The sequence below is a fragment of the Amphiprion ocellaris genome, chromosome 17 (genome assembly GCF_022539595.1).
Source record: "Amphiprion ocellaris isolate individual 3 ecotype Okinawa chromosome 17, ASM2253959v1, whole genome shotgun sequence".
NCBI classification, from domain to species: domain Eukaryota; kingdom Metazoa; phylum Chordata; class Actinopteri; family Pomacentridae; genus Amphiprion; species Amphiprion ocellaris.
Genome location: NC_072782.1, coordinates 12,556,292 through 12,579,640, shown reverse-complemented (window position 1 = coordinate 12,579,640; position 23,349 = coordinate 12,556,292). Strand labels below are relative to the sequence as shown.

General features: G+C 38.8%; 1 protein-coding gene and 1 long non-coding RNA gene across 5 annotated transcripts in view; one reads left to right on the top strand and one right to left on the bottom strand.

Annotated features, from left to right (window-relative positions):
- The first annotated feature begins 776 nt into the window (after window positions 1-776).
- LOC129351004 (uncharacterized) lies at window positions 777-3,334 on the top strand. The gene is made up of 3 exons (XR_008604619.1): window positions 777-1,135; window positions 1,759-1,917; window positions 2,828-3,334. It is a non-coding gene; the product is annotated as an uncharacterized LOC129351004 (long non-coding RNA).
- An 8,223-nt stretch (window positions 3,335-11,557) lies between these two features.
- arhgap24 (Rho GTPase activating protein 24) overlaps window positions 11,558-23,349 on the bottom strand; it is a 77,327-nt gene continuing 65,535 nt past the window's right edge. For all 4 annotated transcript variants that reach the window (XM_023280896.3, XM_023280898.3, XM_035953128.2 and 1 more), the window contains 5 exons: window positions 18,535-18,667; window positions 16,875-16,948; window positions 16,606-16,727; window positions 15,314-16,481; window positions 11,558-13,677 (listed from right to left, as the gene is read on the bottom strand). In XM_023280896.3, coding sequence (XP_023136664.2) covers window positions 13,413-13,677; window positions 15,314-16,481; window positions 16,606-16,727; window positions 16,875-16,948; window positions 18,535-18,667 — 1,762 coding nt within the window. In that variant the 3' untranslated portion in view covers window positions 11,558-13,412. The remainder of the gene's footprint in view (window positions 13,678-15,313; window positions 16,482-16,605; window positions 16,728-16,874; window positions 16,949-18,534; window positions 18,668-23,349) is intronic.

The window sequence follows — 23,349 nt, the reverse complement described above, 5'->3', positions numbered from 1 at the left end:
ATCACACATGTAACATGTGAAGAAAACTATATGTGGACCGTGAGGGCTGTAACAGCGGCTACACAACATGTTCCTTCATTTGTTCATTTAATGTCCAGTCAACCTCATATTTTCGATCTAATTTGACCTTTTTGCACATTAAAAATTACTTCCAGACAACTTTCTTACGGACAGACGACACAGTTATTTACAGATTTGTACTTTTTATTCATTTTCATTCCTGTTTCGTTTTATTTAACAGGGACAGAGCACATTAATTAACATCGCTATGAATGCAGGAAGGTTGGCCCAGAGGCTATTTTTCATCTCTAGTCCCTGGATAGATGTTGGAGTAGCCTTACCACGAGAATATGAGACTGAAATTGAACTGAACAGAAAATTGAATTGAAAGTTATTAAGATTAAGGGTGGCGTGCAATTTAAAAAAAAAAACATTCAGGACACGCTTACAGACCTGCTACATTGAGAGACACATTAGAGAGAAACATTTTTAACATTTCTTTTTTTCCACCAAAAAAATGTTCAAAGATTTCCCAAAAATGTTGAAAATGTGGACATCAGAAGTTTCACTGTGAAAATATATTTTTTCCCACATTTTCAAACTTTGAAATGGGTCAATTTTGACCCACAGGACGACAGGAGCACTGTTCCCTCTAAGCTGAGCGCGTGCGCAATTGTGCACTGCTGACACGGTCTCTGCGCACAGAAAATCTGCGCTGTGCACAAAAAAAAAATCCAACCTAAATTGTAAATAAAATAAACACATAACAATTCATTCTGTGCTATTTTTCAATGTGAGTCAGTGAGTGACCGGTGACTGGCTGCTGCAGCCAATGATGCGACTCACATACGTATTTACCATAGACTGTATATAATGGTATTTACGCAGCTAATCAACGTCAGGCGTCCTTATGTGCAGCCACCATTGTTCTCATAGATATGAATGAGTAGATAGGACACGCCCCTTTGAGCTGCGTGCTACAGCGAGGCTAAGCTATTGGGGGCAAAGTTTCAGTGCATTACGTTGATGTAGACGGCGTGAAAACGGAAACAAGTATGCCGTCTCACTGTGCTGCATACAGTTACACACTACGTCGTACGATTGAGACAAGGAAACTTGGAATGACTTTTCAGAGGTAAGAATAGTTTTTGGCTCTTTTTTCATGATGAAATCTTGTTGAGAGCTTCCAGTCTATGAGAGCTAACTAGTTAGCCACTAGCAAAACACTAAGGCGAGCTAGCAGCTTGACAAGCAAATACCAGACGATTAATAGTAGCTGTAGTATAGTTGTACAAGCAGTAGTAGTAATACTAAAAGTACAAGCAGCAGTAGTAGTATAAACAGCTGTTAGAGTCGTAGAAGTAGTATCAGCATTTGTAATAGTATTACAAGTTGTAGTAGCAGTGCCAGTATCAGCAGCAGTAGTGTACTATCACTACTACTAGTAGTCACATTACTATTACTACCACCAATACTACCAATAGTACTTATAAAGTCTAACTCATGTATATCCAGATTACCATCTATGTTCTTCCTCCAAACCCATTTTATGATTGGGATTACAGGCAGTTCTTTAGGACTGCTCTCAAATAATTGAAATGTTACTAAACAAGGTTATACTTATCAAATTAAATAGCTCTGGTCTCCAGTATATTAGCAAATTCGGTTCTTTGTACTTAATTTATTAGCATGATTTCTTTTTAATATGTTGTGTACAGACTTAATTACTTCTCTGTCTACTTTTCTTACTCCATGTAGGTTTCCCAGAGACTATGGGTTGAGGAGGAATTGGAAGTTTGTCGGCTTAGACCTGGTGTCATTCCATCAGTGTTAAACTTCCCGGCTCATCTTGGAAGAGTACGTGCCAGAAAGACCACGACCAAGCAGCCTTGAGATCTTAGGCAGCGTCTCCCTGAGGTGGGTGTCAACGGTGTTCACAGTCAGGTCTGTGGTAATCCCGTCAAAAAACAAAACAGAAAAAAATCTAGATTATAAATCAACATGTAACCAAAGCACTCTGTGTATAACGCCATAGTATAGGATGTAGTTCAGAAAATGTCAAAGTATAGTATGCTTTACTCAAGAATAACATAGTATGGCCTGTAGTTCATAGTACAGCATGTTGGCAAGAAAAATAAACAAAACATAGATTATTATGTGGTTCAAAAAGCACAAAATGATAGGATGTTGCCTAAAATTGTCATGTATGATATGTGGTTCAAAAAATGTCATAGTGCAGTATATTGTCAAAATAGTATGTAATTCAAGAAAACATCAGAGTATAATATGTCATCTAAAAAATGCCATCGAATAATAATTTCATTCCACAAGTAAAAGTATAGTAACTTTTAAAACTGTTCGAATTCTTATGTTGCTAAAAAAACAAAAAAAAATGTCAATTAAAAAAGCCTATAGTATAGCGTGTCGCCCAACAAACATCATAGTATAGCATGTCGCTCTAAAAACGTCACAGTATAGCCTTTAGTCCACAGCTGTCAGTAGGTGAGGAGCAACACAAAAACAGTCCAAACGCTGGTTTCCAGAGGGTTAGACGAGTATTTATTTGAAAGAGTAAGTTTACAACAACACAACATGTGAGGGGGTTAAAAGCAAATGGGTGTTAGTAAAATAAAAATAAATAAACAGAACTAAAAGTGAACTTCCCCTTGACATTGATGGGCATTCCAACCAGGAACAAAGTAAAAGATAATCAATACGAAAAAAAACTCTTCCTGTTCACCTCTTAAAACCCAAAAACACACCGCAGTAGCATCCTAAACTAAAACTACCAATGGGTTTCCTGTTTTCCCTTCTGAACAATTCAAAGGTCCCTCTCTATCTCCCCACACATCCACCAACCACTGGAACACATCTCCAAAGTTCTGCCGGGCCAGCTCAGCTTCCCTTCAGAAGAAGTGCCGCCACCTGCCAGATGAAGGAGCCTTTTGAGAGGCAGCTGGCATCGTGATTGGACTGTATTTTGGTCTGTTCCAATCCAGCTTCAGCTCCAGAGACGGCAGGCAGGACGAGTCAACGGAGGCCGGGTGGACGAAGGCATGCAGCTGAGTACAATCCAGAAAACAACAGAGGAGGAGTGCAGCGGTGCAGGGCCAGAACAAACAGAGTAGCATTGTATGTCTCTTAGAAAACATCATAGTATAATAGCCTTTGGTATGAAAAAACGCCATCATATACATCGTATATTGTACAAATAACAAGTCAAAGGAAAGAGACATACATTTTAGAATTGTAGTAATTGTGGGCTGACCGATTTACTGATTATCAGTATTTTATTTTTTTACTTATTTACAGTAATAAATACATTTAAAAATGGTGCTACTTTGGCTCTGAACCTTGATCTACCTATGGTCGCTCTGTCTTCTGGAGTGATTTGATTGGTTATACGTAACGAATAAAACTCCTTTAACTTAACATCTGTAAACAAAACAAAAACGTATCAACAAAGTTTTCTGTTAGAGTTTGTGTTCTTCTAAGTTTAACTCCAAGATTTTAAATACTTTCATTTACTGCAAATGAATATCGACTCCACATGTCTCACTAATAATCATTATCAGCCTTAAAAACCCACAAAACACCCCTTTATACTCGACCACACTTAGTACAGTCCGGTTCTCCCGTCTATAAATCTGCTTGGAATCATCCACTTCCTGTTTGTCAAAGTGGCCTTCTACCTGGACAGGTTTTGTTGGAGCTCATGCAGCAAACATTTTGGGTAACTGCACTTTAATATGGATGGATGATACTGAATTAGAGTCTGTTTTAATGAGACTGAGTTAAGATGTGTAGCTCTGTCATTAAATAGTCAATTATTTCTCTGAATTCACAGAGAAAAGTCTGAAATGTTTGCTAGGTTAGCGTCCCACATGTTCTTTGGCTCAGCTAAAGCTAACTCTCTCCGACTTCTGGATCTCTTGAGTTGCTTGTTGTTAAAATATCTTGCTGTAGGTGCTGAAGCTCAGAAAGTCTGAGATGTTTGTTCAAAATAAGCTCATTCTCAAGTCTGATCTGAACTGTCCTCGTTTTAACTTTCCCTAAACTTAAGAGTTAATGACAGAGCAGCACATCCAGACTCAGTCTCATTTATGTAGAGATTAAACTTCAGTGTCATTCATTGATGTTAAAGTGCAGTTTTTCAAATGTTTGTTGCACATGCTCCCGACCAAACCAGTCCAGGTGGAAGACGATGTGAAGAGAAAGCTCCAGAGGATGAATATCACACATTTACGTTGGAAATAAATGTCCTTTAATTAGACATTGTCATGCAAAAGTTGGATTTCCCTTTAATGATGTTCAGATCTTTGAGTGTTTTGTTGATGTTGGTTTCTAAATGTTTTCTGACACTCGGCCCCAAAGATTAAAACCTTCTACGGCTCACAAGCTGCAACAATTCACACATTATCAACTATCTTTCTGACTAAACTAAGATAAAAAGTGAAAAACTGCCTGATTCCTGCATCATGAATGTAAATCTTTTTGGTTTTTATGACCGTAAACTGAATATATTTGGGCTTGACATTTTATAAACCAAAACAAGAAGTGAATTACTGGAGAAAACGACAGATTAATGGACAAAGAAAATGTGTTTTCTAACATATATGGCTGAATTACCATTACAAGATACATACAATTTTAATTCAATTTTATTTATATAACGCCAATTACAGGTCAAATTGTCTCAAGATGCTTTATTTTTATATTTTTTTGTCATATTTAAAATATGACAAAGTAAGAAATTTAAAACTCTTGACTAATCCAATTTATTATTTAGTTTTTAAGAGACTAATTGATAATTCAAACTTTCTCCACTAAAACTAATAAACATGAGGTGAAATAGAAGGAACAGTTTTAAATACTGCAGTCCTACGACGACAAGAATAAAGTTTGTCAACAAAAACTAAATCTGCTGGTGGATTCCATGAAAGTCCTAATAAAGGATAATAAAGTGTGATACTAAAGGTTTGTGGTGCCAAAAATGTCAAAGTAAAGATATCAAGTTGAACATCTGGATGGAGGTTGATAAAAGTTGACCTTTCATTTCTCTGGAGCCGACTCCATGGACTTTATGGATGGTGGTTAAAGACCTGCTCTTCTAGTCGTCTTCCTTCTAGTCGCTGTAAAAAGTCAGTCCATCCTGGGCGACTTCAACACCTCTTCATGACAACTTGTTCTGCCTCTGACCTCGTGGAAACTCAAGAAACTCGGGAAAACCTGTCAGGACTTGAGGAACTCGTCGAGAGTCGAAGAACTCGTCGGGCGGGGGAAGGTGTGGTGGGCGGTGGGGGAGTAGAGGGGGGAGGCCGCCACCCACCTCCCCGCCTACTCTCCGCCCTGACTCCACCCAGACTCCGCCTTGGCTCCACCCGTGTGGTCACTTGGAAACTACGATGACAAAGGGACGACGAAATCATTTTATTTTCATCTGATCTGTAGCTCAGTGAGTTAAGGATTTGCCTGTAGAGCTGCAGGTCGCTGGTTCAAGACCAGACACTTCTTAAATTTTCTCCAAATTCTGACTAAGACAAAGAAAGAAAAATGCCGGTGGTGGGTCTTGAACCTGCGACCCTCCAGTTGGGAGTCTGTCTTCTTTTCCCCTGAGCTACTTGCTCAGATACTAAATTTACTTTTTTTTGCGCATTTATCATCTATTTTTTGTCATTTTCGAGTTTTTTTTTTAACTTGAGTCTCGACTCGACCGTTTTTCTCAGGAGGTTGGACTTTAGCCTTTGTGCTGGAGGGTTGAACCCTCAGTTCCAAGACTTTCCAAGCCTCCAGACCTCCCGAGTCCTCAGGACCTGAGCTTTCACACAGTCTGAGGGCTGAAATTTTCTAAGTCCCACAGTAGTTCTCTGTTAGATTTAACTTTCAGACAGTCCAAGGACTGATATCTTCTAAGTTCCTGAGTAGTTCTCTGTTAGTTTGAGCTTTTCGACAGTCTGAGGACTGAAATCTTGAAAGTTCTTGAGTAGTTCTATGTTAGTTTGAACCTTTAGACACTCTGAGGACTGAAATCTTGAAAGTTCTTGAGTAGTTCTCTGTTAGTTTGAACCTTTAGACAGTCTGAGGACTGAAGTTTTAAAAGTTTCTCAGTACTTCTCTGTTAGTTTGAACTTTCTGGTTAACAGAAGCCTTAAAACTTGTGACTATGAGTCTTGATTTCACATTTAGACCATCCATCTGAGTTCTTCTCAGACCTTCACCTGTGGGTTTTTTCAGAAATCCTCAACAAACTTTGATTCTTTTCACTGAACAGTAAAGTTTGTGGAGATCAGAAGGTAACAGTCTGATCGATGCCTTCAACCTCTAATAGACTTTATCTGGAAATCAGTTTTCTGAAATGAGTTCTTAGTAAATCTGTCCACAATCAAACCAAGAACATAGAAAGAGGAAATGTTTGAAGAAACAACTTGATATTTTCATTTCAGACTAGAAAACACTTTAAGGCCTTTATCTTTTTTTGCTCTTTTGATCATTTTATTGTTTCTTCTGTTTAATTTGATCTTCTAAAGTTTAACTGGTGTCTTTTCAGAGGTTTTGTCTTTAGTTTGATTCTTCTTAAATGTTTAATTTTGCTCTTTTCTCACCTTTTATTCTGTTCTAATGTCTGATCTGATTTCGAAATGTTTTGTCTTTTTAATGTTTAATTGTTGTTTTTTCAAATGTTTTATCGGCTTGTTTGAAAAATTTCCTTTTCTTTCCCAATGTTTAATTTTTCGAATAAATCTTTGTTAAGATTTTTCTTTTTAAATGTTTTACCACCTTTTAATGTTTAATTTTCTTTTTTAAATGCTTAATTGTATTTTCTGTTAAATTCCTATTTAGTTTTATTTTCTTCAAGATTTAATTTTCTAATTAAACATTTTAATTTTTTAATTAAATGTTTTGACTTTTAAAGGTTTAATAATCTAACTAAATGTTTTGTATTTTTCTAAATGTGTAATATTCTTGTTTAATTGTATTTTTTAAATGTTTAATTATCTAAAATATTTCATCTTTAACGTTTAATATTTTTGTTTTAAAATTTTTGTTTAATTTCATAATTACATGCTTTGTATCTTCCGTTTAATTATCTAATTAAATATTTTGTCTAATATAATTTAATTGTATTTAATGTTTAATTTTCTTTTTAAAAGTTTTATAATATTAAATGTTTTTTTCCTTTGATTTAATTGTTTTTTTACTGTAGTTTATTTCTTTAATCTTTTTTTTCTGTCAAGATTTTAACCCCAACCTTAAAAATGAAATAAACCCTTAAATCACAATGAAAACGCTTTTGTTGTCACAAACATCAGTTAGTCAATTATTCAGTTTATCAATTCAGCTTTATTTGTTTAGCACCTTTCACACAGATTACACAACTAAACAAGCAAAGAGAAAAAACTATGCTAAAACTATGATTAAAACTCAAAAACAAACAAAAAAAAAAAGAATTAACATCATGATAAAGTATGTTGTGTCCAGGGGATGGAGGGAGTTTATTGAAGTCTTCTTGGGCTCACATGGGAAATCATTTAAAATATAAACTTGATATTCAGTCTAAGGAAACTGCAGAGCGACAGAAGAACCAACAATATCTCCTGTTTTCTCCTTTAATGAGTCGATTCTAGTGCTTTCAGACCAAAGAACTACAGACTCTTCACAACCTGCTCAAACTCTTGGTACAGGACCTCACCACACGGGTCAAGAAGGTTTCTGTCTCATTTCTACTCTGAAGCTCACCTTCTCCTGCTCAAACTGCTGACAAATGTTTCTGCTGCTCTAAAGTCTGGTCTCCAGAACTTCCTAAAAACTCTCAAAGTCTCTTCTGCTGCAGGTTGCTTTGTAGAACTGTTCCAGAAAACCTCACTAAACCACATGGAGGGGCCTCAAGATAGTCGTCCAAATGAAACCGTACAAAAACCAAACTAGCACAACTCAAACGCTAAAGTCTCCTGCAGCCTACCAGAGAACCTCTGAGAACAGAGAATCAGGACAGGAACTCTTACCTTCTGGACAACCAACGTTGGTTCTCAAACAAGAATACAGAATGTGTCTGACCAAAAACCTCTAAAGCCTCACTACAGCCAAGATAAAGACACAACTCAGCTGCAGCAAATCCACTAATCACTGCACACATTAGCACCATGTGCTAACTGTGACTAAAGAACCACATTTACCAAGACAACTATCCAGTGCAAAGCCCTAAAACACACCAAGAAACACATTAAAGACGATTTTACTGCTGGAAGCTGCAAGCCAACGCCTAAAGAACAAGCTAAAGCAACAAAGCCAAACCAGGTTCACTGGTGAAGAGAAACAGAGGAAATGTTTGTCTGCAGCCACATAAAGCAGGAAGACACTGAGCTGCTCAGGTGTTCCTGATAACACCAAGCAGCCACCTGGACAGCCAATAGGAACACAGCTTACTGGAAGTCCAGAGGGCTGGGTTAGTGAAGGAAATTTAGTTTAAAGTTGAAGCAGAAAGTTAACAAAGAAAGTTGAAAACCACCTTCTGATACCTGAAATCTCTGAGTTTTCACACAAAGAACACCTGAACATGTCAAACTGGTTCCATAGTAGAACCATCATTGTAAAAACGTCATAGTATGGTGTGTTGCTCAAAAAACATTAGGACCCGGCTGTCAGGGGACAAACATGTAAGAAACATGAGAACAGAGAGAACCCAACCAGTAGGTCACAGTTTATCATCCCCCAGTCATCTCCTGAAGTCCATATGGTGAGAGACATCAGTATCTGGTTGTTAATTTACCAGAGGATGCTTATAATCATGCTGATGTGGTCTGTACTCTACAGTATTTTAGTGACTCAATAAATGCCTAAGTTGTTTTTTTTTTTTTTTTAATGTTTTTTAGTTTTTAATAAACATTTAATAGCCTATATGTAATCAATAAATGGCCTATCTCAAGAAAAATTCACTCAGAACTCTGATATGTTAACAGTACTAAATAAATCAATAAATACATGCATACACACAAAAATAAGTTAATACATTAACTGCATTAAGATAAGATTTAGATTTTTAAAAAGTTGTTCATGTTTTTGCAGAATCCAGTATTGCTCACTGGTTGGTCATTACATTTTGTTAGTTTGATTTCACTGTTTAAAATGATGCCACCTCTTTTCAGACAGAACCTGTGATAATAAAACAATACAAAATTTTTAGTTCCGTGTTAATAAAGCACTTAAAGCTTTAAGTATGGCTAAATGCTTTTTTCAAAATTAAATATATCACTCCTTAGGTGGTAGTGGCCCCAAGTTCAGTAAAGTTGGAAAGATATTCACAGATTCGGACTTCCAGCATCAATAACTCATTAGATATAGGTTGTCAAAACATAAACGGTGCCTCTTTCCCATTGTTGCAAGGCAGACAAAGTGCTACAAGCCCAGTTTTATCAAAAGTAGCTGTCTTTCAAGCTACAGGAATAACATTGGTGTCTATGGAGTGAACAGGGTCCGTCTGCAATTTGCAAAATCACTGCAACAGTAAAGAGAGACAAATATTCAATAACTTCACTCTTATACATTGTAGTGTCACTAAAATCACTGCAGCCTTCAACTGGCTCCTGTTGACAAAGTGTTTTAACAGAAATGTAAATGCTGTAATTTGATTCTTTTAATGAACCTTGTAACTTGAATGGATGTGATGCTGGTGTGACCACAGTGCACACGTCTGATGTTGCTCACAGTGGTCCAAGGAACACTCAGGGAGTTTGTGTGTTTGCTCAGACTCAGGAAAAATTACAGGGAACATTGAGGGTTAAAGGGGGTGGATATTTATGCAGTCATTTACTTTATCTTATACATTTTTGATTAATTAGTTAACTAATTAATTGAATTAATCTAAAAAAAATTATTACTTAATTAATTTTGTATCATTTTATATTTCACTATATTGTAATATATTTTGTTATGTTATATTATAGCTTTGACAGGTGAAGAACAGGCAACAGTTGTCGTACGTACATTCTCTCCCATCTCCATCTCAGCTACTGAAGTTCCTAACTCCTATGGAGGAGTCATACGTGTCTTGGTGGCCTCCAACACCAATCTCTGTTTTGCACGGTGACGATTTTCGAGGACGGCCTGACCTCGACAGATGTAGATGTGCTATATTCCTTCTACTTCTTACTAATGGATTTAACTGTAGACCACGGGATATTCAGTGACTTGAAAATGTTTTTGACTTATCCCCTGACTTATGATTTTCAAGAACCTTTTCTCACAGTTGCTAGGAGAGTTTACTTGTCCTCATGGATATTTATGTAATCACTATTTTACTTTGTTATTAATTAATTGATATGACTTTGTAAAAAAAAAAAAAAAGGGAAAAAAGCAGTCTTGATTTTGACATGAAAGTGTTTTTATATTGAAATTGTTGTCAAAAAAGGTCTAATTATACTGATAATGATTTAAAATTGAAAAGCAAGACAAATGAAAAGCTTCCAAGACACGTGAATATTTTTTAGATGCACTGTACATGTTAGAACAGGAACATTATTCTGAAGAATAAGAATACAGAAAGGCCCAGTCTGCATGTAGACAGGGCTGATTCCTTCCTTCCTAATATGTCCATCCATCCATCCATCCATTATCTATACACCGCTTAATCCTCACTAGGGTCGCGGGGGGGGGGGGGGGCTGGAGCCTATCCCAGCTGACTCGGGCGAAGGCAGGGGACACCCTGGACAGGTCACCAGTCTGTCGCAGGGCTACATACAGAGACAAACAATCACTCTCACATTCACACCTACGGGCAATTTAGAATAATCAATTAACCTCAGCATATTTTTGGACTGTGGGAGGAAGCCGGAGTACCCGGAGAAAACCCACACATGTACAAGGAGAACATGCAAACTCCATGCAGAAAGATCCCGGGAAAGCCGGGACGCGAACCAGGAATCTTCTAGCTGCAAGGCGAAAGTGCTAACCACTACACCACTGTGCAGCCCCTTCCTAATATGTATGTAACGTAATTCTATTCAATTCCGTTTTATTAAAATAACATGATCAAATTATTCCCTTGACAACGGTGAGAACTGAGCGGAACAAAGGAAATTAAAAGCACCTTTCAATATAATGAAGTCCAGAACAGCACCACATGGAACTATGGCTTCATCATATACATAAAAATTAATTAACACTTTTGAACAGTGCCAATGACGACTGAACAGTATGAGCTTTATATAAAAAAGATGTTGTTATGGAATGAATGAGTATTTGCTGGAATATCTACAGAATCAAAAGGGTACTGTTTCTATAAATATTCTTGCCTGAAATATGTATTTTATGCCAAAGGCTCAAAATGGTACCCACAGGAAAATTAACAGTCATGACGACAATGGTTCCAGCTTTTGAAATGACAATATTTGCTGCTTTTCTTTTATTTATATGATTTGAAATTGCATATTGAGTTCTGGATTGCTGCTCTGACAATCAATGTACATATAATACAGGCCAAACTGAATTGTTTCTTCTCCAAACCCATTCAACAAAAAAATAGCTGGATGACACAGGCAACAGGCACAAGAACAAAGGAGACTCCCATGAAAATGCATCTTTATTCATATTAGGTCATTTTTTTAAAAGTCCCTTTGTGTATCAAGTATCATGTCATGAAAATATTCCACTATCCCAGTCCTCTGTCTTGCCTTCCGTCCATAATCTGCTCTTTTGTGTGGAATTCACAGAATGAGGTGACACTGTCAGCTTGGATTAAGCCTATTATTTCCAAGTGAAGGCTGCAAAATGAGAAGCGCAGGCTCCCCTCCCTTCTTCGGTTGCTCAGGCACTTTTTTTTTCCTCTCCATGTGCACATTCCAGATGTCCTGCAATGACCAGCAGCAGGTTTAAATGACCTCCAATGGAAAAGCAGCCACTGTGCACGGGTGCACACACTAACTTCTTTTGACAGAAGTCCAGCCCAGGTCTGATCTCAGATGTTCTGTACCCATTAGCTAATCCACATGGTGCGTAGACATTTGGTTTGAGGCTACATAAATACATCAATATACAGTCACTTTACAGACACTCAGTTATTGTACACCGGCCCTTGTGGACTCATGCACCATCATGCACACGGCAGCAGCTACTACTGAATCTTGCAGCCAGGCTGTTAATGTCCTCAGTGTTGACCAACTCGATGCTCCACTCTCCCTTTTTCACAGTTACGACCCACAAACACAGCTCTGTGCTGGTGCTTTTTGGCTGCAGCTCGTTATTATGCGCTAGGTTAGAATGAAATGTGTCAGGTGGGCAAATTTCAAAGGGACATGTGGAGAGTATTTTTAAAACTGAAAGGCAGATCATAAACTGTAATTCCCAAGAGCATTCATGGTAACAGCTAGACGTCGCTTAACCAGGAGGGTACAATTTGTCATCTGAAATTCTGAATTCAAGACAGATATCTTTGAACCTGGGATTTATGCCAATGACCCATTGTGCAAGTCTTAAAATGTGTTTACAAGCTACAAAACATTCTTCAATCAGTATCGACTTTATACGTGCCATATCCATCTGAATATCAGTCAAACCACAGTGCAGACTAACAAGTAGTGTCTATCTATAAAATATTTACAGTACAGGCTCTTTTTTTGGTCATGGGTAAATGTAACAGCACAGAAGCACAGGCACATATACAGCATACTCTCCAATCTAAATGGCACACACACTGACCGACGGAACATTCAGTACCAACTTGCGGAGACTAAACGAACATGTAAGTGCAAGGGAAAAAAATCTTAATATAAAACATCACACATCGATAACTGCTTAAATATCAGATAAACATTTAAGTATTATTTTCATTTCACTTTACAAACATGTTTTTTTTCTGCATTGTTTCCCTCTATGTACATGAGCCGATACAGAATTACAATGAACACTTACAAGGTGTTTTTGGTTAGATGGTAAAAGCGAATAAAAACAGGGAGGAGTTTGGCATGGTCTTTCCTGCATTTTAAAGTCCAACATTGGTAAAGTTTATTTCTTTACTTCTTTTGTACAAGTTGTCATCCTTCCTATCTATTTTGCCCTAACAGCTAATGTAAATTAGTAGTAGTACCATATGTCCTCATACACTGTGGTGTCCCTTTATCCACGTTCCAGTCGATGAATGAGCACCACAACAGTTTCTGCTGGAGAGTGTCCATGAGCTGTTTAAATAATGCTATATACAGATAATGTCACTCGGGCATCACTCCAGGTGATGTCTACATTTACACAGGCCGCTTATATTAGACCTATGCCTCCTATTTCTTAAATTAAAACATACCATTAACCTCTGCAATGTTCCATTTTCCTCCTTCCATGAGCAGCCAAATCCTGTTTGGAGTCCCTGTAATGTTCACATCACATAATAAACCATTTCCAGTCTTTGCTGGCATCTCAGCGTTCCTTCACTGTATCCAGATGGGGTTGTTGCGGTCTGGTCGGCGGGGGTCGGTGGCTGTGGTGTTGCCAGTTGCAGTGAGGTCACTAAATGTGGAGAAAAACTGCTCCATCTCCTTCTGGAGCATCTGGTTTCGCCGCTCAGCGTCGTCCTTGGCACGCTCAGCGTTGCGCAGCTTGATCTCCGCCATGGTGTACTTCTTCCTCTCCTGGTCCAGCTCCTCATGGAGGTTCACCATCTCCGTCTCCAGCTCCAGGTTACGCTGCTCCAAGCTGCAAAGGAGATACACAGGATGAGGAGCAGGGACAGTAGGGCCTGTAGTGAGGAGGCTATGGATCATGGGACTGTACAAAATGAGCTGATAACAGCTGCAATTCAGTTACATTTTCTTAATTATATTATTAGCTTACATGCAAGTAAGAAAGAGTGTCTCATGTTGGGAAACACATTTATTTGTTTTCTTGTCAAGAGTTAGCCAGCGACCTTTTAGCTCAGTTTAGCATATATACTGGAGGCATGAAGACACAGACATGCTGGTTCTTTCCAAAGATAACAAAAATTGCCAACCAGGAACTGGTTATAAAAGCTGTTTGTAAGTTCAAACTATCAATCTATATTTTAAACTTAATACAGAAAAGAACAAAATATTTTTCACATAGAAACTAGTTTCAAGTAAATATTTAATCACTGCCAGGTGTCGTTAGTCAAACCTAATGTTTACTTGCTAACATATGACAGTTTAAAGTGAAAACTAATATATGTAATATAGAATAAGTGCTGAAGACTTTAAATTTACATTTTACAAAAACAACACAACATACCTCAAATTACTACATGATATTTCTGATAACGTTGAGGAAATGAGGAAATAGCCTCAGGTGAGTCAGCATAAATGGACATTTCCCGCTCATTGTAAACTACATGAATACTACTAACAGAACACAAAATTCAAAATATTTCTCTATTTGTGCAATAAAGCCAATATTAAAATAATACATATTTAAAATACATATCTAGTTTGTGCCTATATAACTGATTTTTTTATATTTATGCTGGCAAGTGATACTACAGTTACTTCTTGTTTGTGTCGCTAGTTGTACAGACGACACTATAGAGCTTTCTGTCTTTCAGTATAAGGTCACCTTTACGTTTCAGTTTGTAATAGATGTGAAACTGCAAAGCAAAGAGAATGAGAAAACTGTTTAGTGATTTTGGCACATGGACTGTCTTCTGATTCTGTGATGTTTTTTTGCCCTGAAATGTGAAAAAAAGCTTTCTCCAAATCACTTCACACTGCTGGAAGTATGTCACTTTTTAAGTCTGGTCTGTTAATGGACTACATGCAGTTTAGGCTCGAGAGTGATATAAAGTGTTCTTCAGTTCAACCTAGTAAGACTGCTGACACAACTTTTATGGAAAGTGACCAGGGTGCTCATTCAGACATGACGCCAACGTGTTCAGCTCCCATCACTGAAGCCTTTACTAGTTAAGCTATTTCTTTTCTTTAGTAAATCACTAGTAGTTTCTAAGAACTTTGGAAGGAGAGTGGTTTTCCAGTGAGTTATGTCCTGGACCATTTCCTGGGCTACAGTCACAGAGTCAGGCTTATTACATTTTCGCGCGATATTCTTCCTACTATCTGTTTTACAAGCAACTATTTAACACAAGGCCATTCCCATAATTACTGCTAACATTTTTAAATGAGATTATCTCTTGATACTGATCTCATGAAGGGATTTAGATGCCAGATGGAGACACAGTGTGTGTATTCAGTTCTATTATTATGATAGAGGGAAAGATAATAATACTGCACTGCAGATATAAAGTCACTGCTTGCCAATAATTAAATATGAGAATCAATCAATGCTTCTAGTGATTTTCTTCTGCTTTTCACATATGCGACCTTACCTTTTAATCCTGGCCTCGTACTCGGTTTTCTGCTTGTGCATCTCCTGTTTAAGACTGGCCACTAGACTGTGCAGAGCACTGTGGCTGCCAGGTCCATTACCAACAGTGAATCCTTCACTATTATCACTACTGCTGGTGCCTCGACTGCTCCTCCCTGCTCCATCTCCTTCTCTATTGCTGTTCCTGCCCTCTCCCTCCCCTCCACCAGACTGAGGATTTTCATTATCCGGTGCTGCTCCGTCCAAGTCTTCATAGTGGCCTCCGTAGAAGTCCTGCTCTGGGCAGGTCGTGGTGGAGGAGCGACAGGAGGTGGAGTTGTCAGGAAGAGAAATTTCACAGGAGGAGGTGGACCAGGTGGCGCTGTCCACGCTCTGCTTGTCCTCACAGCTGGTGTTCAGACACGTGTTGGTGATCTGGTTCTGCTGCTGCAGGTTCTGATGGTTCAACTGAACGTTGTCATATGTGGACAGACGATTCTGGTTGCTCGTTTGATCCCCGTTGGAGCACTCGCGTGTTTTGTTGTTGTCCCGTAACATGACACAGCCATTCGGTACCCAGAGACCGTTGCGTCCGTTCAGACTCCCTGTGACCATGTCAGTGCCAGAAATACCCATGCGAACAACTCCAGTGCCGTTTCCTGCAGTGCTCGTCACGCCACTGGTGCCCATTTTTGTGCCTGAGCCTTTGAGCGTCCCGCTACGACGAACCGGTAAACTCCCACCTCCAGTTAGAGACGGACTCTTTTCTAGATTTGGATCTGAGGAGGGTGAGGAGCTGAAGGATCCATTTGTAACAATGCCGCTGCCTTTACTGAAGGCCGGGTTCTTTTTTACAGTCAGCGGTGGACTGCGGGTGATGTCAAAGCGTCCTATGACACCATTACGTGGACTCGCTGATCGCGGGGAGCCACTGTTGTCTACATGCTGGCGGTGCGAAGGAGACTCAGGCGCCTCCCAAGCACACTGACGCACCACCTGGGTGTTGTTGTTCTCGGCGTTCTGGGACAATGTAGTGGTGGTGGAGGTAGTTGTAGCGGTTTGTCGCCGTGGCAGTTCAATGTTGTTGTTGTTGACAAGCTCTAGAGCTGTGGGGCTGTCTTCATCTCGGGGGAAAAGCACATCGTGGCGGCCAATCAAAACAGCCATGAGCTGCTGGACCAGAACAGTACCTGACAAAACAAGACCACACATCATAACTTTACTTTAAAACCACTACTCATTTCAGATAAGCACAGCATTAATGCTAAATATTGGAAAGAAAGATAAATGTAATTGTCACTCTTGAACACTGACCTTCCATAATAGCTACTGGATCCTCAATTTTTGGCCTCAGGATATTTGGCCCAAAGACTGTGGCCAAGTTCTGGACGCTCATTTTATTCACCCCTGAATATGACTGGACTTCATCAAGAAATCTACAAAAAAGGAAAGTATTATGCTATATATTTGTGTGTGTGTGTGTGTGTGTGTGTGTGTGTGTGTGTGCGTGTGTGTGTGTGCTATATTTTCTGTCTTCAATAGTGGTTGCAATTTGAAATTTTATCTATTTTAACAATCAATACCTGCAGATGTACTTGAGGAGGTTGTAGTTCACTGGAGGTAGACTTTCCACAAGCCTTTTCAACTCCTTCATACCCTGCAGATAACTGATGTTGTTAAGTCACATTTAACATGAGGAATATTTCATATCAGAAGTTGTGATCAATCATGACGAATTTACACAACACTCACATCCATAGATCATATAGAAAACAAAACAAATCTGTGAAAATGAGGGGAAAACACATTGCATGCAGCAAAAAGTGGAGAGTTTAGAAAAACATGTTTTCCTTTTATAAGATATTTATGAAAGTAATGATTTATTGATGAAAAGAATCATCATCTGTCATAAACAAACAATGAATACTAACTTAGTGCCGTCTGTTGTTGATGGATAAATGGGTACAAAGGAGTTTTTATAACCCAAGGAAGCATGTTTTGTCTTTATGAGGGGATTTTAAAGAGCCCATATTATGCTTTGTAGGTTTTTCTTTTTTCCTTTAGTGTGTTAAAGCTTTTTTGTGTATGTAAAAAGTCAGAAATCTTACAAAATCCAAAGTCCATGCCAAAGAGAGTTATTCTTTCTCACTGAAAACACTGCTCCTTACCTGGGTAAAACACTTCATTTAAGGTCCAGACATTTCCTTCAGTTACTTATTTATGTAACTATGTTGCTATGAAGGCGGCTTAACAGTTTGGCCCTTAAAGAATAAACTGCTTCCTCACAGTAATTTTTTTTTCCACTATGGTTGCTGCTGTTAGAACTCTGCCTTTACTCATACATACTCAGCTGATCAATCAGAGCAGAATGGGCTTTTATGGAGGCCTTTAAGGGACGGGAGCTAAAATAGAGTATTTCAGACCGTCGGTAAAAAGAGGTGCCGCAGGAATGTACAGTATAAGAAAAATAATGTGTTTTTTGGACATAAACATATCCCAGTAGACTCAAAACGTAAAATTATAAACCTGGAATGTGGGCTTTTTAACAACTATTTTAAGAATCCATGCATCCAGTTTTTTTTTTTTTTTTTTAACTCGTTTTGCCATTTTACAAATGAAAACTCTCTTTACCCTTTAGATAAAAGCGCAAATGCAAACAAATCAAACGCCAATCAATATGAGCACCTACACACTACTTACTTTCATGTACCACTGAATCTGAAGTTCTGTCAGTAGGACTATTCAGAACCAAGAACCTGTTGCAATCCACAGGCAAATGTTTAACAAAAAATTCTCAGAAAAAATGTGAATTCTTTTCAGTCTGTTCCGTCTTCACTTCAAAGCTCCAGAGGGCTTAAAAGCAGAGGAGCTCTCATCTACACTCCTTTAAACAATATATGTGGATTTACAAACAAGAGCATGAGGGTTAAGATGGTAAGATGAGGAACCAACAGACAGACCCCCTGCTGCTGTCTGTGGTGTGACAGAAATCCTATTTAGACATTAGAGGTTAAGACATGCACAACAAAGTAATTGTGTAGAGAAGCAGCAGAGTATAGATGACTAGTCAGCGACAGAGCAGATTTATTCCACATAGCAAGAGTCTGATGAGATGAGAGGACTTTTCAGCTCTTGCATCTGCTGACATACGAATTGAATCTTCATTCATAGGGATAAAGTGTGTGAAAGCCCATTTGTTGGTAGATATAGCTAAACAGAAAGTCATGGTGGCCTCTTTCTTACCATTTCATCATCTTTGCCTAGGAGCTTTGCACAGGCCAGGAACTCATCATACTTTTGGAAGGGGATGACGGGCTCCGGCAGCTCTCTGAGGTACAGCTTCAGGAGAGAGGCTACTGTGTGCACGTCCGTGTTACTGCAGAGAAAGACAAGACACCAATAAAGACGGGGCAAGGCCAAGGTCATTATTTATTAAACATATGTGACATGGAGGCAATTCAGCATGAAGCCTCCTGCAAGAACAGTGCAGTCGGGAATGAGAAGAGAAGACTGAGTAAATACAATGGATGAAATAAAACACAGAACAGTTCAAAATGTGAATAACCACAAATGCGTTTGTTATGATCTTATTATAATTAGTTGAAGATGAAGCTAAGACTGAAAACAGGGGAAAACATGCAGCCTGGAAATAGCTAAACTGAAATCCCAGCATCTCTCGCGCTCACTATGATGAATTATACTTTTATTTTGCACAGAAACTAAGGTGTACAAATGATCATTTACTGCTGTACAGAGGCTTATGTTTCCAATGTTTGTTATAAACTTATTAACTGGCACCAAGCTGTGGTCGGATATTTAAAAGGCCACAGTTAGTAAATCCTGTGTGATTACAACTAGCATGCAAAAACCCCAGAACTTATGTCTTCCCCTTTTTGCAAAGAGAGTAATCACACACACACACACACACACACACACACACACACACACACACACACACACACACACACACACACACACACACACACACACACACACACACACACACACACACACACACACACACACACACACACACACACACACACACACACACACACACACACACACACACACACTGTTGATTGTATGACAAATACAATCAACGTCAGTGGTGTTTTTTTAGACTGTGATCCTTCTTCTAAACGGCAAGAGCATCAGAACCATTTCTTGGACACTTTCTAGTTACTCCGCCAAGGAGGCGGTGCCTCGGCGGAGTCATGTGACGATCGGTGTTTGTTTGCCTGTCTGTCTGTCTGTCTGTGCACATTACTCAACAATGGACTAACGGATTGGGATGAAATTTTCAGGGAAGGTCAGAAATGACATAAGGACCAACTGATTAGATTATGGCAGTGATGCAGCATATAGTCTGGATCCACAGATTTGCTAAAGACTTCTGTATCATTGCCAGATAGTGGCATGGCGTCACTGTAATTATGATAAGTGAACACTACGTCAGCTGCCTGCTGACAATCATAGGATTGCAATCCTACTACAAATCGACCATTACAGATGTATTGGGACTTATCCGTCAGAAATCATACAAGGAACAATTGATTAAATTGTGAGGGTGTTTCCGAGTCCCATTAATTCCCGTCGGCGCTACATATTTAGGTCACATGATTTGGTATCTGTACATAACGTACACATGCATAACACATGCTTGTGCTCAGCACAAGGTCATTTTGATTGTGGATACATCTATATTAAATGGACACATTCTATGTTGCCGTGATATCTGCCACAATTTTTTTTTTTCAAGAATTCATCCATCGGAAATGATACAATGACTGAGTAACCTTGGCGGAGTACTACGCTCTCTGAGTGCTTTTCTTGTTTTTTCTGCCATAAACTCTCTATTTTCATTTGTTTCTGATAAAATAGTGACTAATATCTTTGATTTTTCTGTATGTTGTTTTGGCTATGCTCGCTCCAATGCCTAATCTTCCATACTGATCAATAAATTCATTCTGTTCGTGACAGCAAATCTGCTGTGGCACTGGGCATCCTTGGAATGGGAGTTATTTTTATGCTTGCTAAGGTTCCCCCTAAGCCAGGCATAACACCATACTTAGTTGCTGTAGCTTACTCTGTCTCTCTTGGTAGGATTGCTCCACTCTTCAGCTATCCTTGGTTGCCATAAAATGCATCGCTACAGGTGCACTAGTGCAGCAATGTCACATCAAACAGCTGCTTTAAACCTCCAGTATACTGCATACAGGCTTAATTCATTGTATGAATTTGTTTGGTCATGATTTGAATGGAGCAGACATAAGATAAGAAAAGCCTTCATTATTCTCATGGAGAAATTTACAGTCTATACCTAGGATAGTGCAAAAAAAATGTAGAGACATCTGTAAGAAAAATAAGGGCACTGAAGAGCTCACTGAAGAACTGAGTGTGGGAGAATCAGGGAAACTAAAGTGAGAAAATGGGACATAAACAAGGTAAAAAGATAAAAAGTAACACAGAGAGGGAACAACACGAACACTGGGGCAGCTTAGATGATCTGCCAGAAAGACAAGAGGATTTCCACTGTCGGCTTAGAGACAGTAATGAGCCAACAAGGGGCAGCTGGTGAGCAGGCAGGAGGCTACAAGGCTAATGATGGAATCAGCACAGCAAAGGATGGCGAGGAACCAAAATCTGATAGAGGATGGTGTAGTTACTACCACTGCACAGCGGAAACAAGAGGGCAGGGATGTGTCATTGTGCAGGTGACAAAATGGTCCCAAGTGTGAATTTGTGCCCCGTGTTTCTAAGAAGAGGTGAGATGTTGATGGATAGCCTGAGACCTGACAGTCCAATCCAGGTTTTATTGACGGTTGACAGATTAGATGGTGGGAGTGGAGGATGGAGTGGAAGAGACAGGAAGAAGATACAGGAGAGGCGGTATATTCTATTACTTGCGTATTACTGTGTCAGTCTGAGTTATGGATGAAGGCTGTCACATTAAAAAACAGTGTTGGGCCTCTAAATGCAGCCACACAGCACATAACACGAAGGCACCTCTGTTTAGGTGCCAGCTGATTTTTAAAACGGTGCAAGGCTTGTTCTGTTGTGCAGAAATATAAGGTTAACTCTGGAGAACTGTTACATGCTTTTTGCTAAGCAACCCATCTTAATTCATTGAATGATTCAGACTTATATTCTAATATGGAGAAAGCTACATATTGAATTATATTTGTGCCAATATAATCAACTTAACTTCTTAAATTGCAAACGAAAACAACAGTAAGGTAAAGCTCAACCTCCGTCTGCCATTCAACAACATCTGGAGCTGTCACTCAAAAGCTCATTTGCCAACGGGGACACTAACCTGAAAATACCTGCTCCTGTGAGAGGTTTGTGTTCGAACTGCAAACAAAGTCAGGCAGTGCAAACAGGGGAGCTGGGGTGAGGAGTGAAGGTAAAAGTGTAATCAGTGAGGAGGCAGCAGAAGGTACTGTGAAGCCAATTATACTCCAGCAATAATTTTCTTTTAGTGAGAAGGTTTTGCAAAGTTTAGATAATGTTTTTAGTGGGAATTGCTTTTTCAGTTCAAAGAATGTTCTTCAGGAGAAAGTTCTATAAAGACTTTTCTCTAAAAATGTTGGTAAAATGTTTGCCGATTGTTGTAACATTGTGGTAATGTTGTATGGAAGAATCCTCAGTATTCTGAGGATGTCAACAACATCCTCAGAATACTGCAGGCAAAATCCTACCTTTGTGAAAACACGACATTACAGGAACGTTTTACAAAAACACATTATGTCTTCTGAGGCCTCTGTGACATCTTGCAAACATTTTTTGAACGTTAGTTTGAGAACATTCTTCTTTAGAAATCATGCAACATAATCTGACAACATATTCCAAATATTCTCTTGATGATCCAAATGTCACGTTCTGTTTTAGTTGACATTTAACCTTCTAGGAACATTGTTAGAAATCAGAAATATCCATAATACCTTCTTTGAACATTACACTGAAATGTTTTCTTTAGAACATTATTAGAATATGCAGGGAACATACTTGAATTTCCCTCGGGGTTAAAAAAGTATCTATGTATCCATCCATCATCTATTCATCATCTATTCATCCATCTATCATCTATGTATCCATCTATAAATCCATCCATCCATCTATTCATCCATCCATCTATCATCTATCTATCCATCATCTGTGTATCATCTATAAATCCATCCATCTATTCATCCATCCATCCATCATCCATGTATCCATCTATAAATCCATCCATCCATCCATCCATCCATCCATCCATCCATCCATCCATCCATCCATCCATCCATCCATCCATCCATCATCCATGTATCCATCTATAAATCCATCCATCTATTCATCCATCCATGTATCCATCTATTCATGTATCCATTTATTCATCCATCCATCCATCCATCCATGTATCCATCCATCCATCCATCCATGTATCCATGTATCCATCTATTCATCCATCCATCAATGTATCCATCTATTCATCCATCCATCCAAAGCTAAAAATAACAAATGATCTGTTGCAACTTGTAAGTTTTATTTTACCTTTCTTTCACCTATCTTTCTCTTTCACCCTTTTTGTTTGATTTCTAAAGAGGTTTGGTTTTATAAAACTGGCACAAATGTGATTCCACATAGCCGCACATGTCTAATTGTGCTACAGCAGTGAATAGAATTGAACCTTCCACAAAAGAGTCCCTGTTTAAAAACCTTTTTTCCCAGCACACATTTCTACTTGCCAGGAAAAGCAGGTGTATTCAATCAGAGTAATGATCCCACATCTGGATTGGTGTTTGCTGGTTCACTGGAACAGCTTACTGGGACACGTAATGGAGCTTAATGTGTTCAGTCCCACCTGTGTTTTTCCTGCTATGTGGAAAAGGTCCATTGGGCCTGTTAGTGGCAAAGCTGTCTTGTTTTGTAGCAGGCTAGTTAGCGCTTCCTCTCTTTAGTAATGTTTTTTGAATAAATGATATATAATTTTGACACACCATTCTTCGTTTCACTGTTGGCAGAGTATTGAAAAAAATAGAGCTTTAGAGAGCTATTGTGTGAAACTAGCTGGAC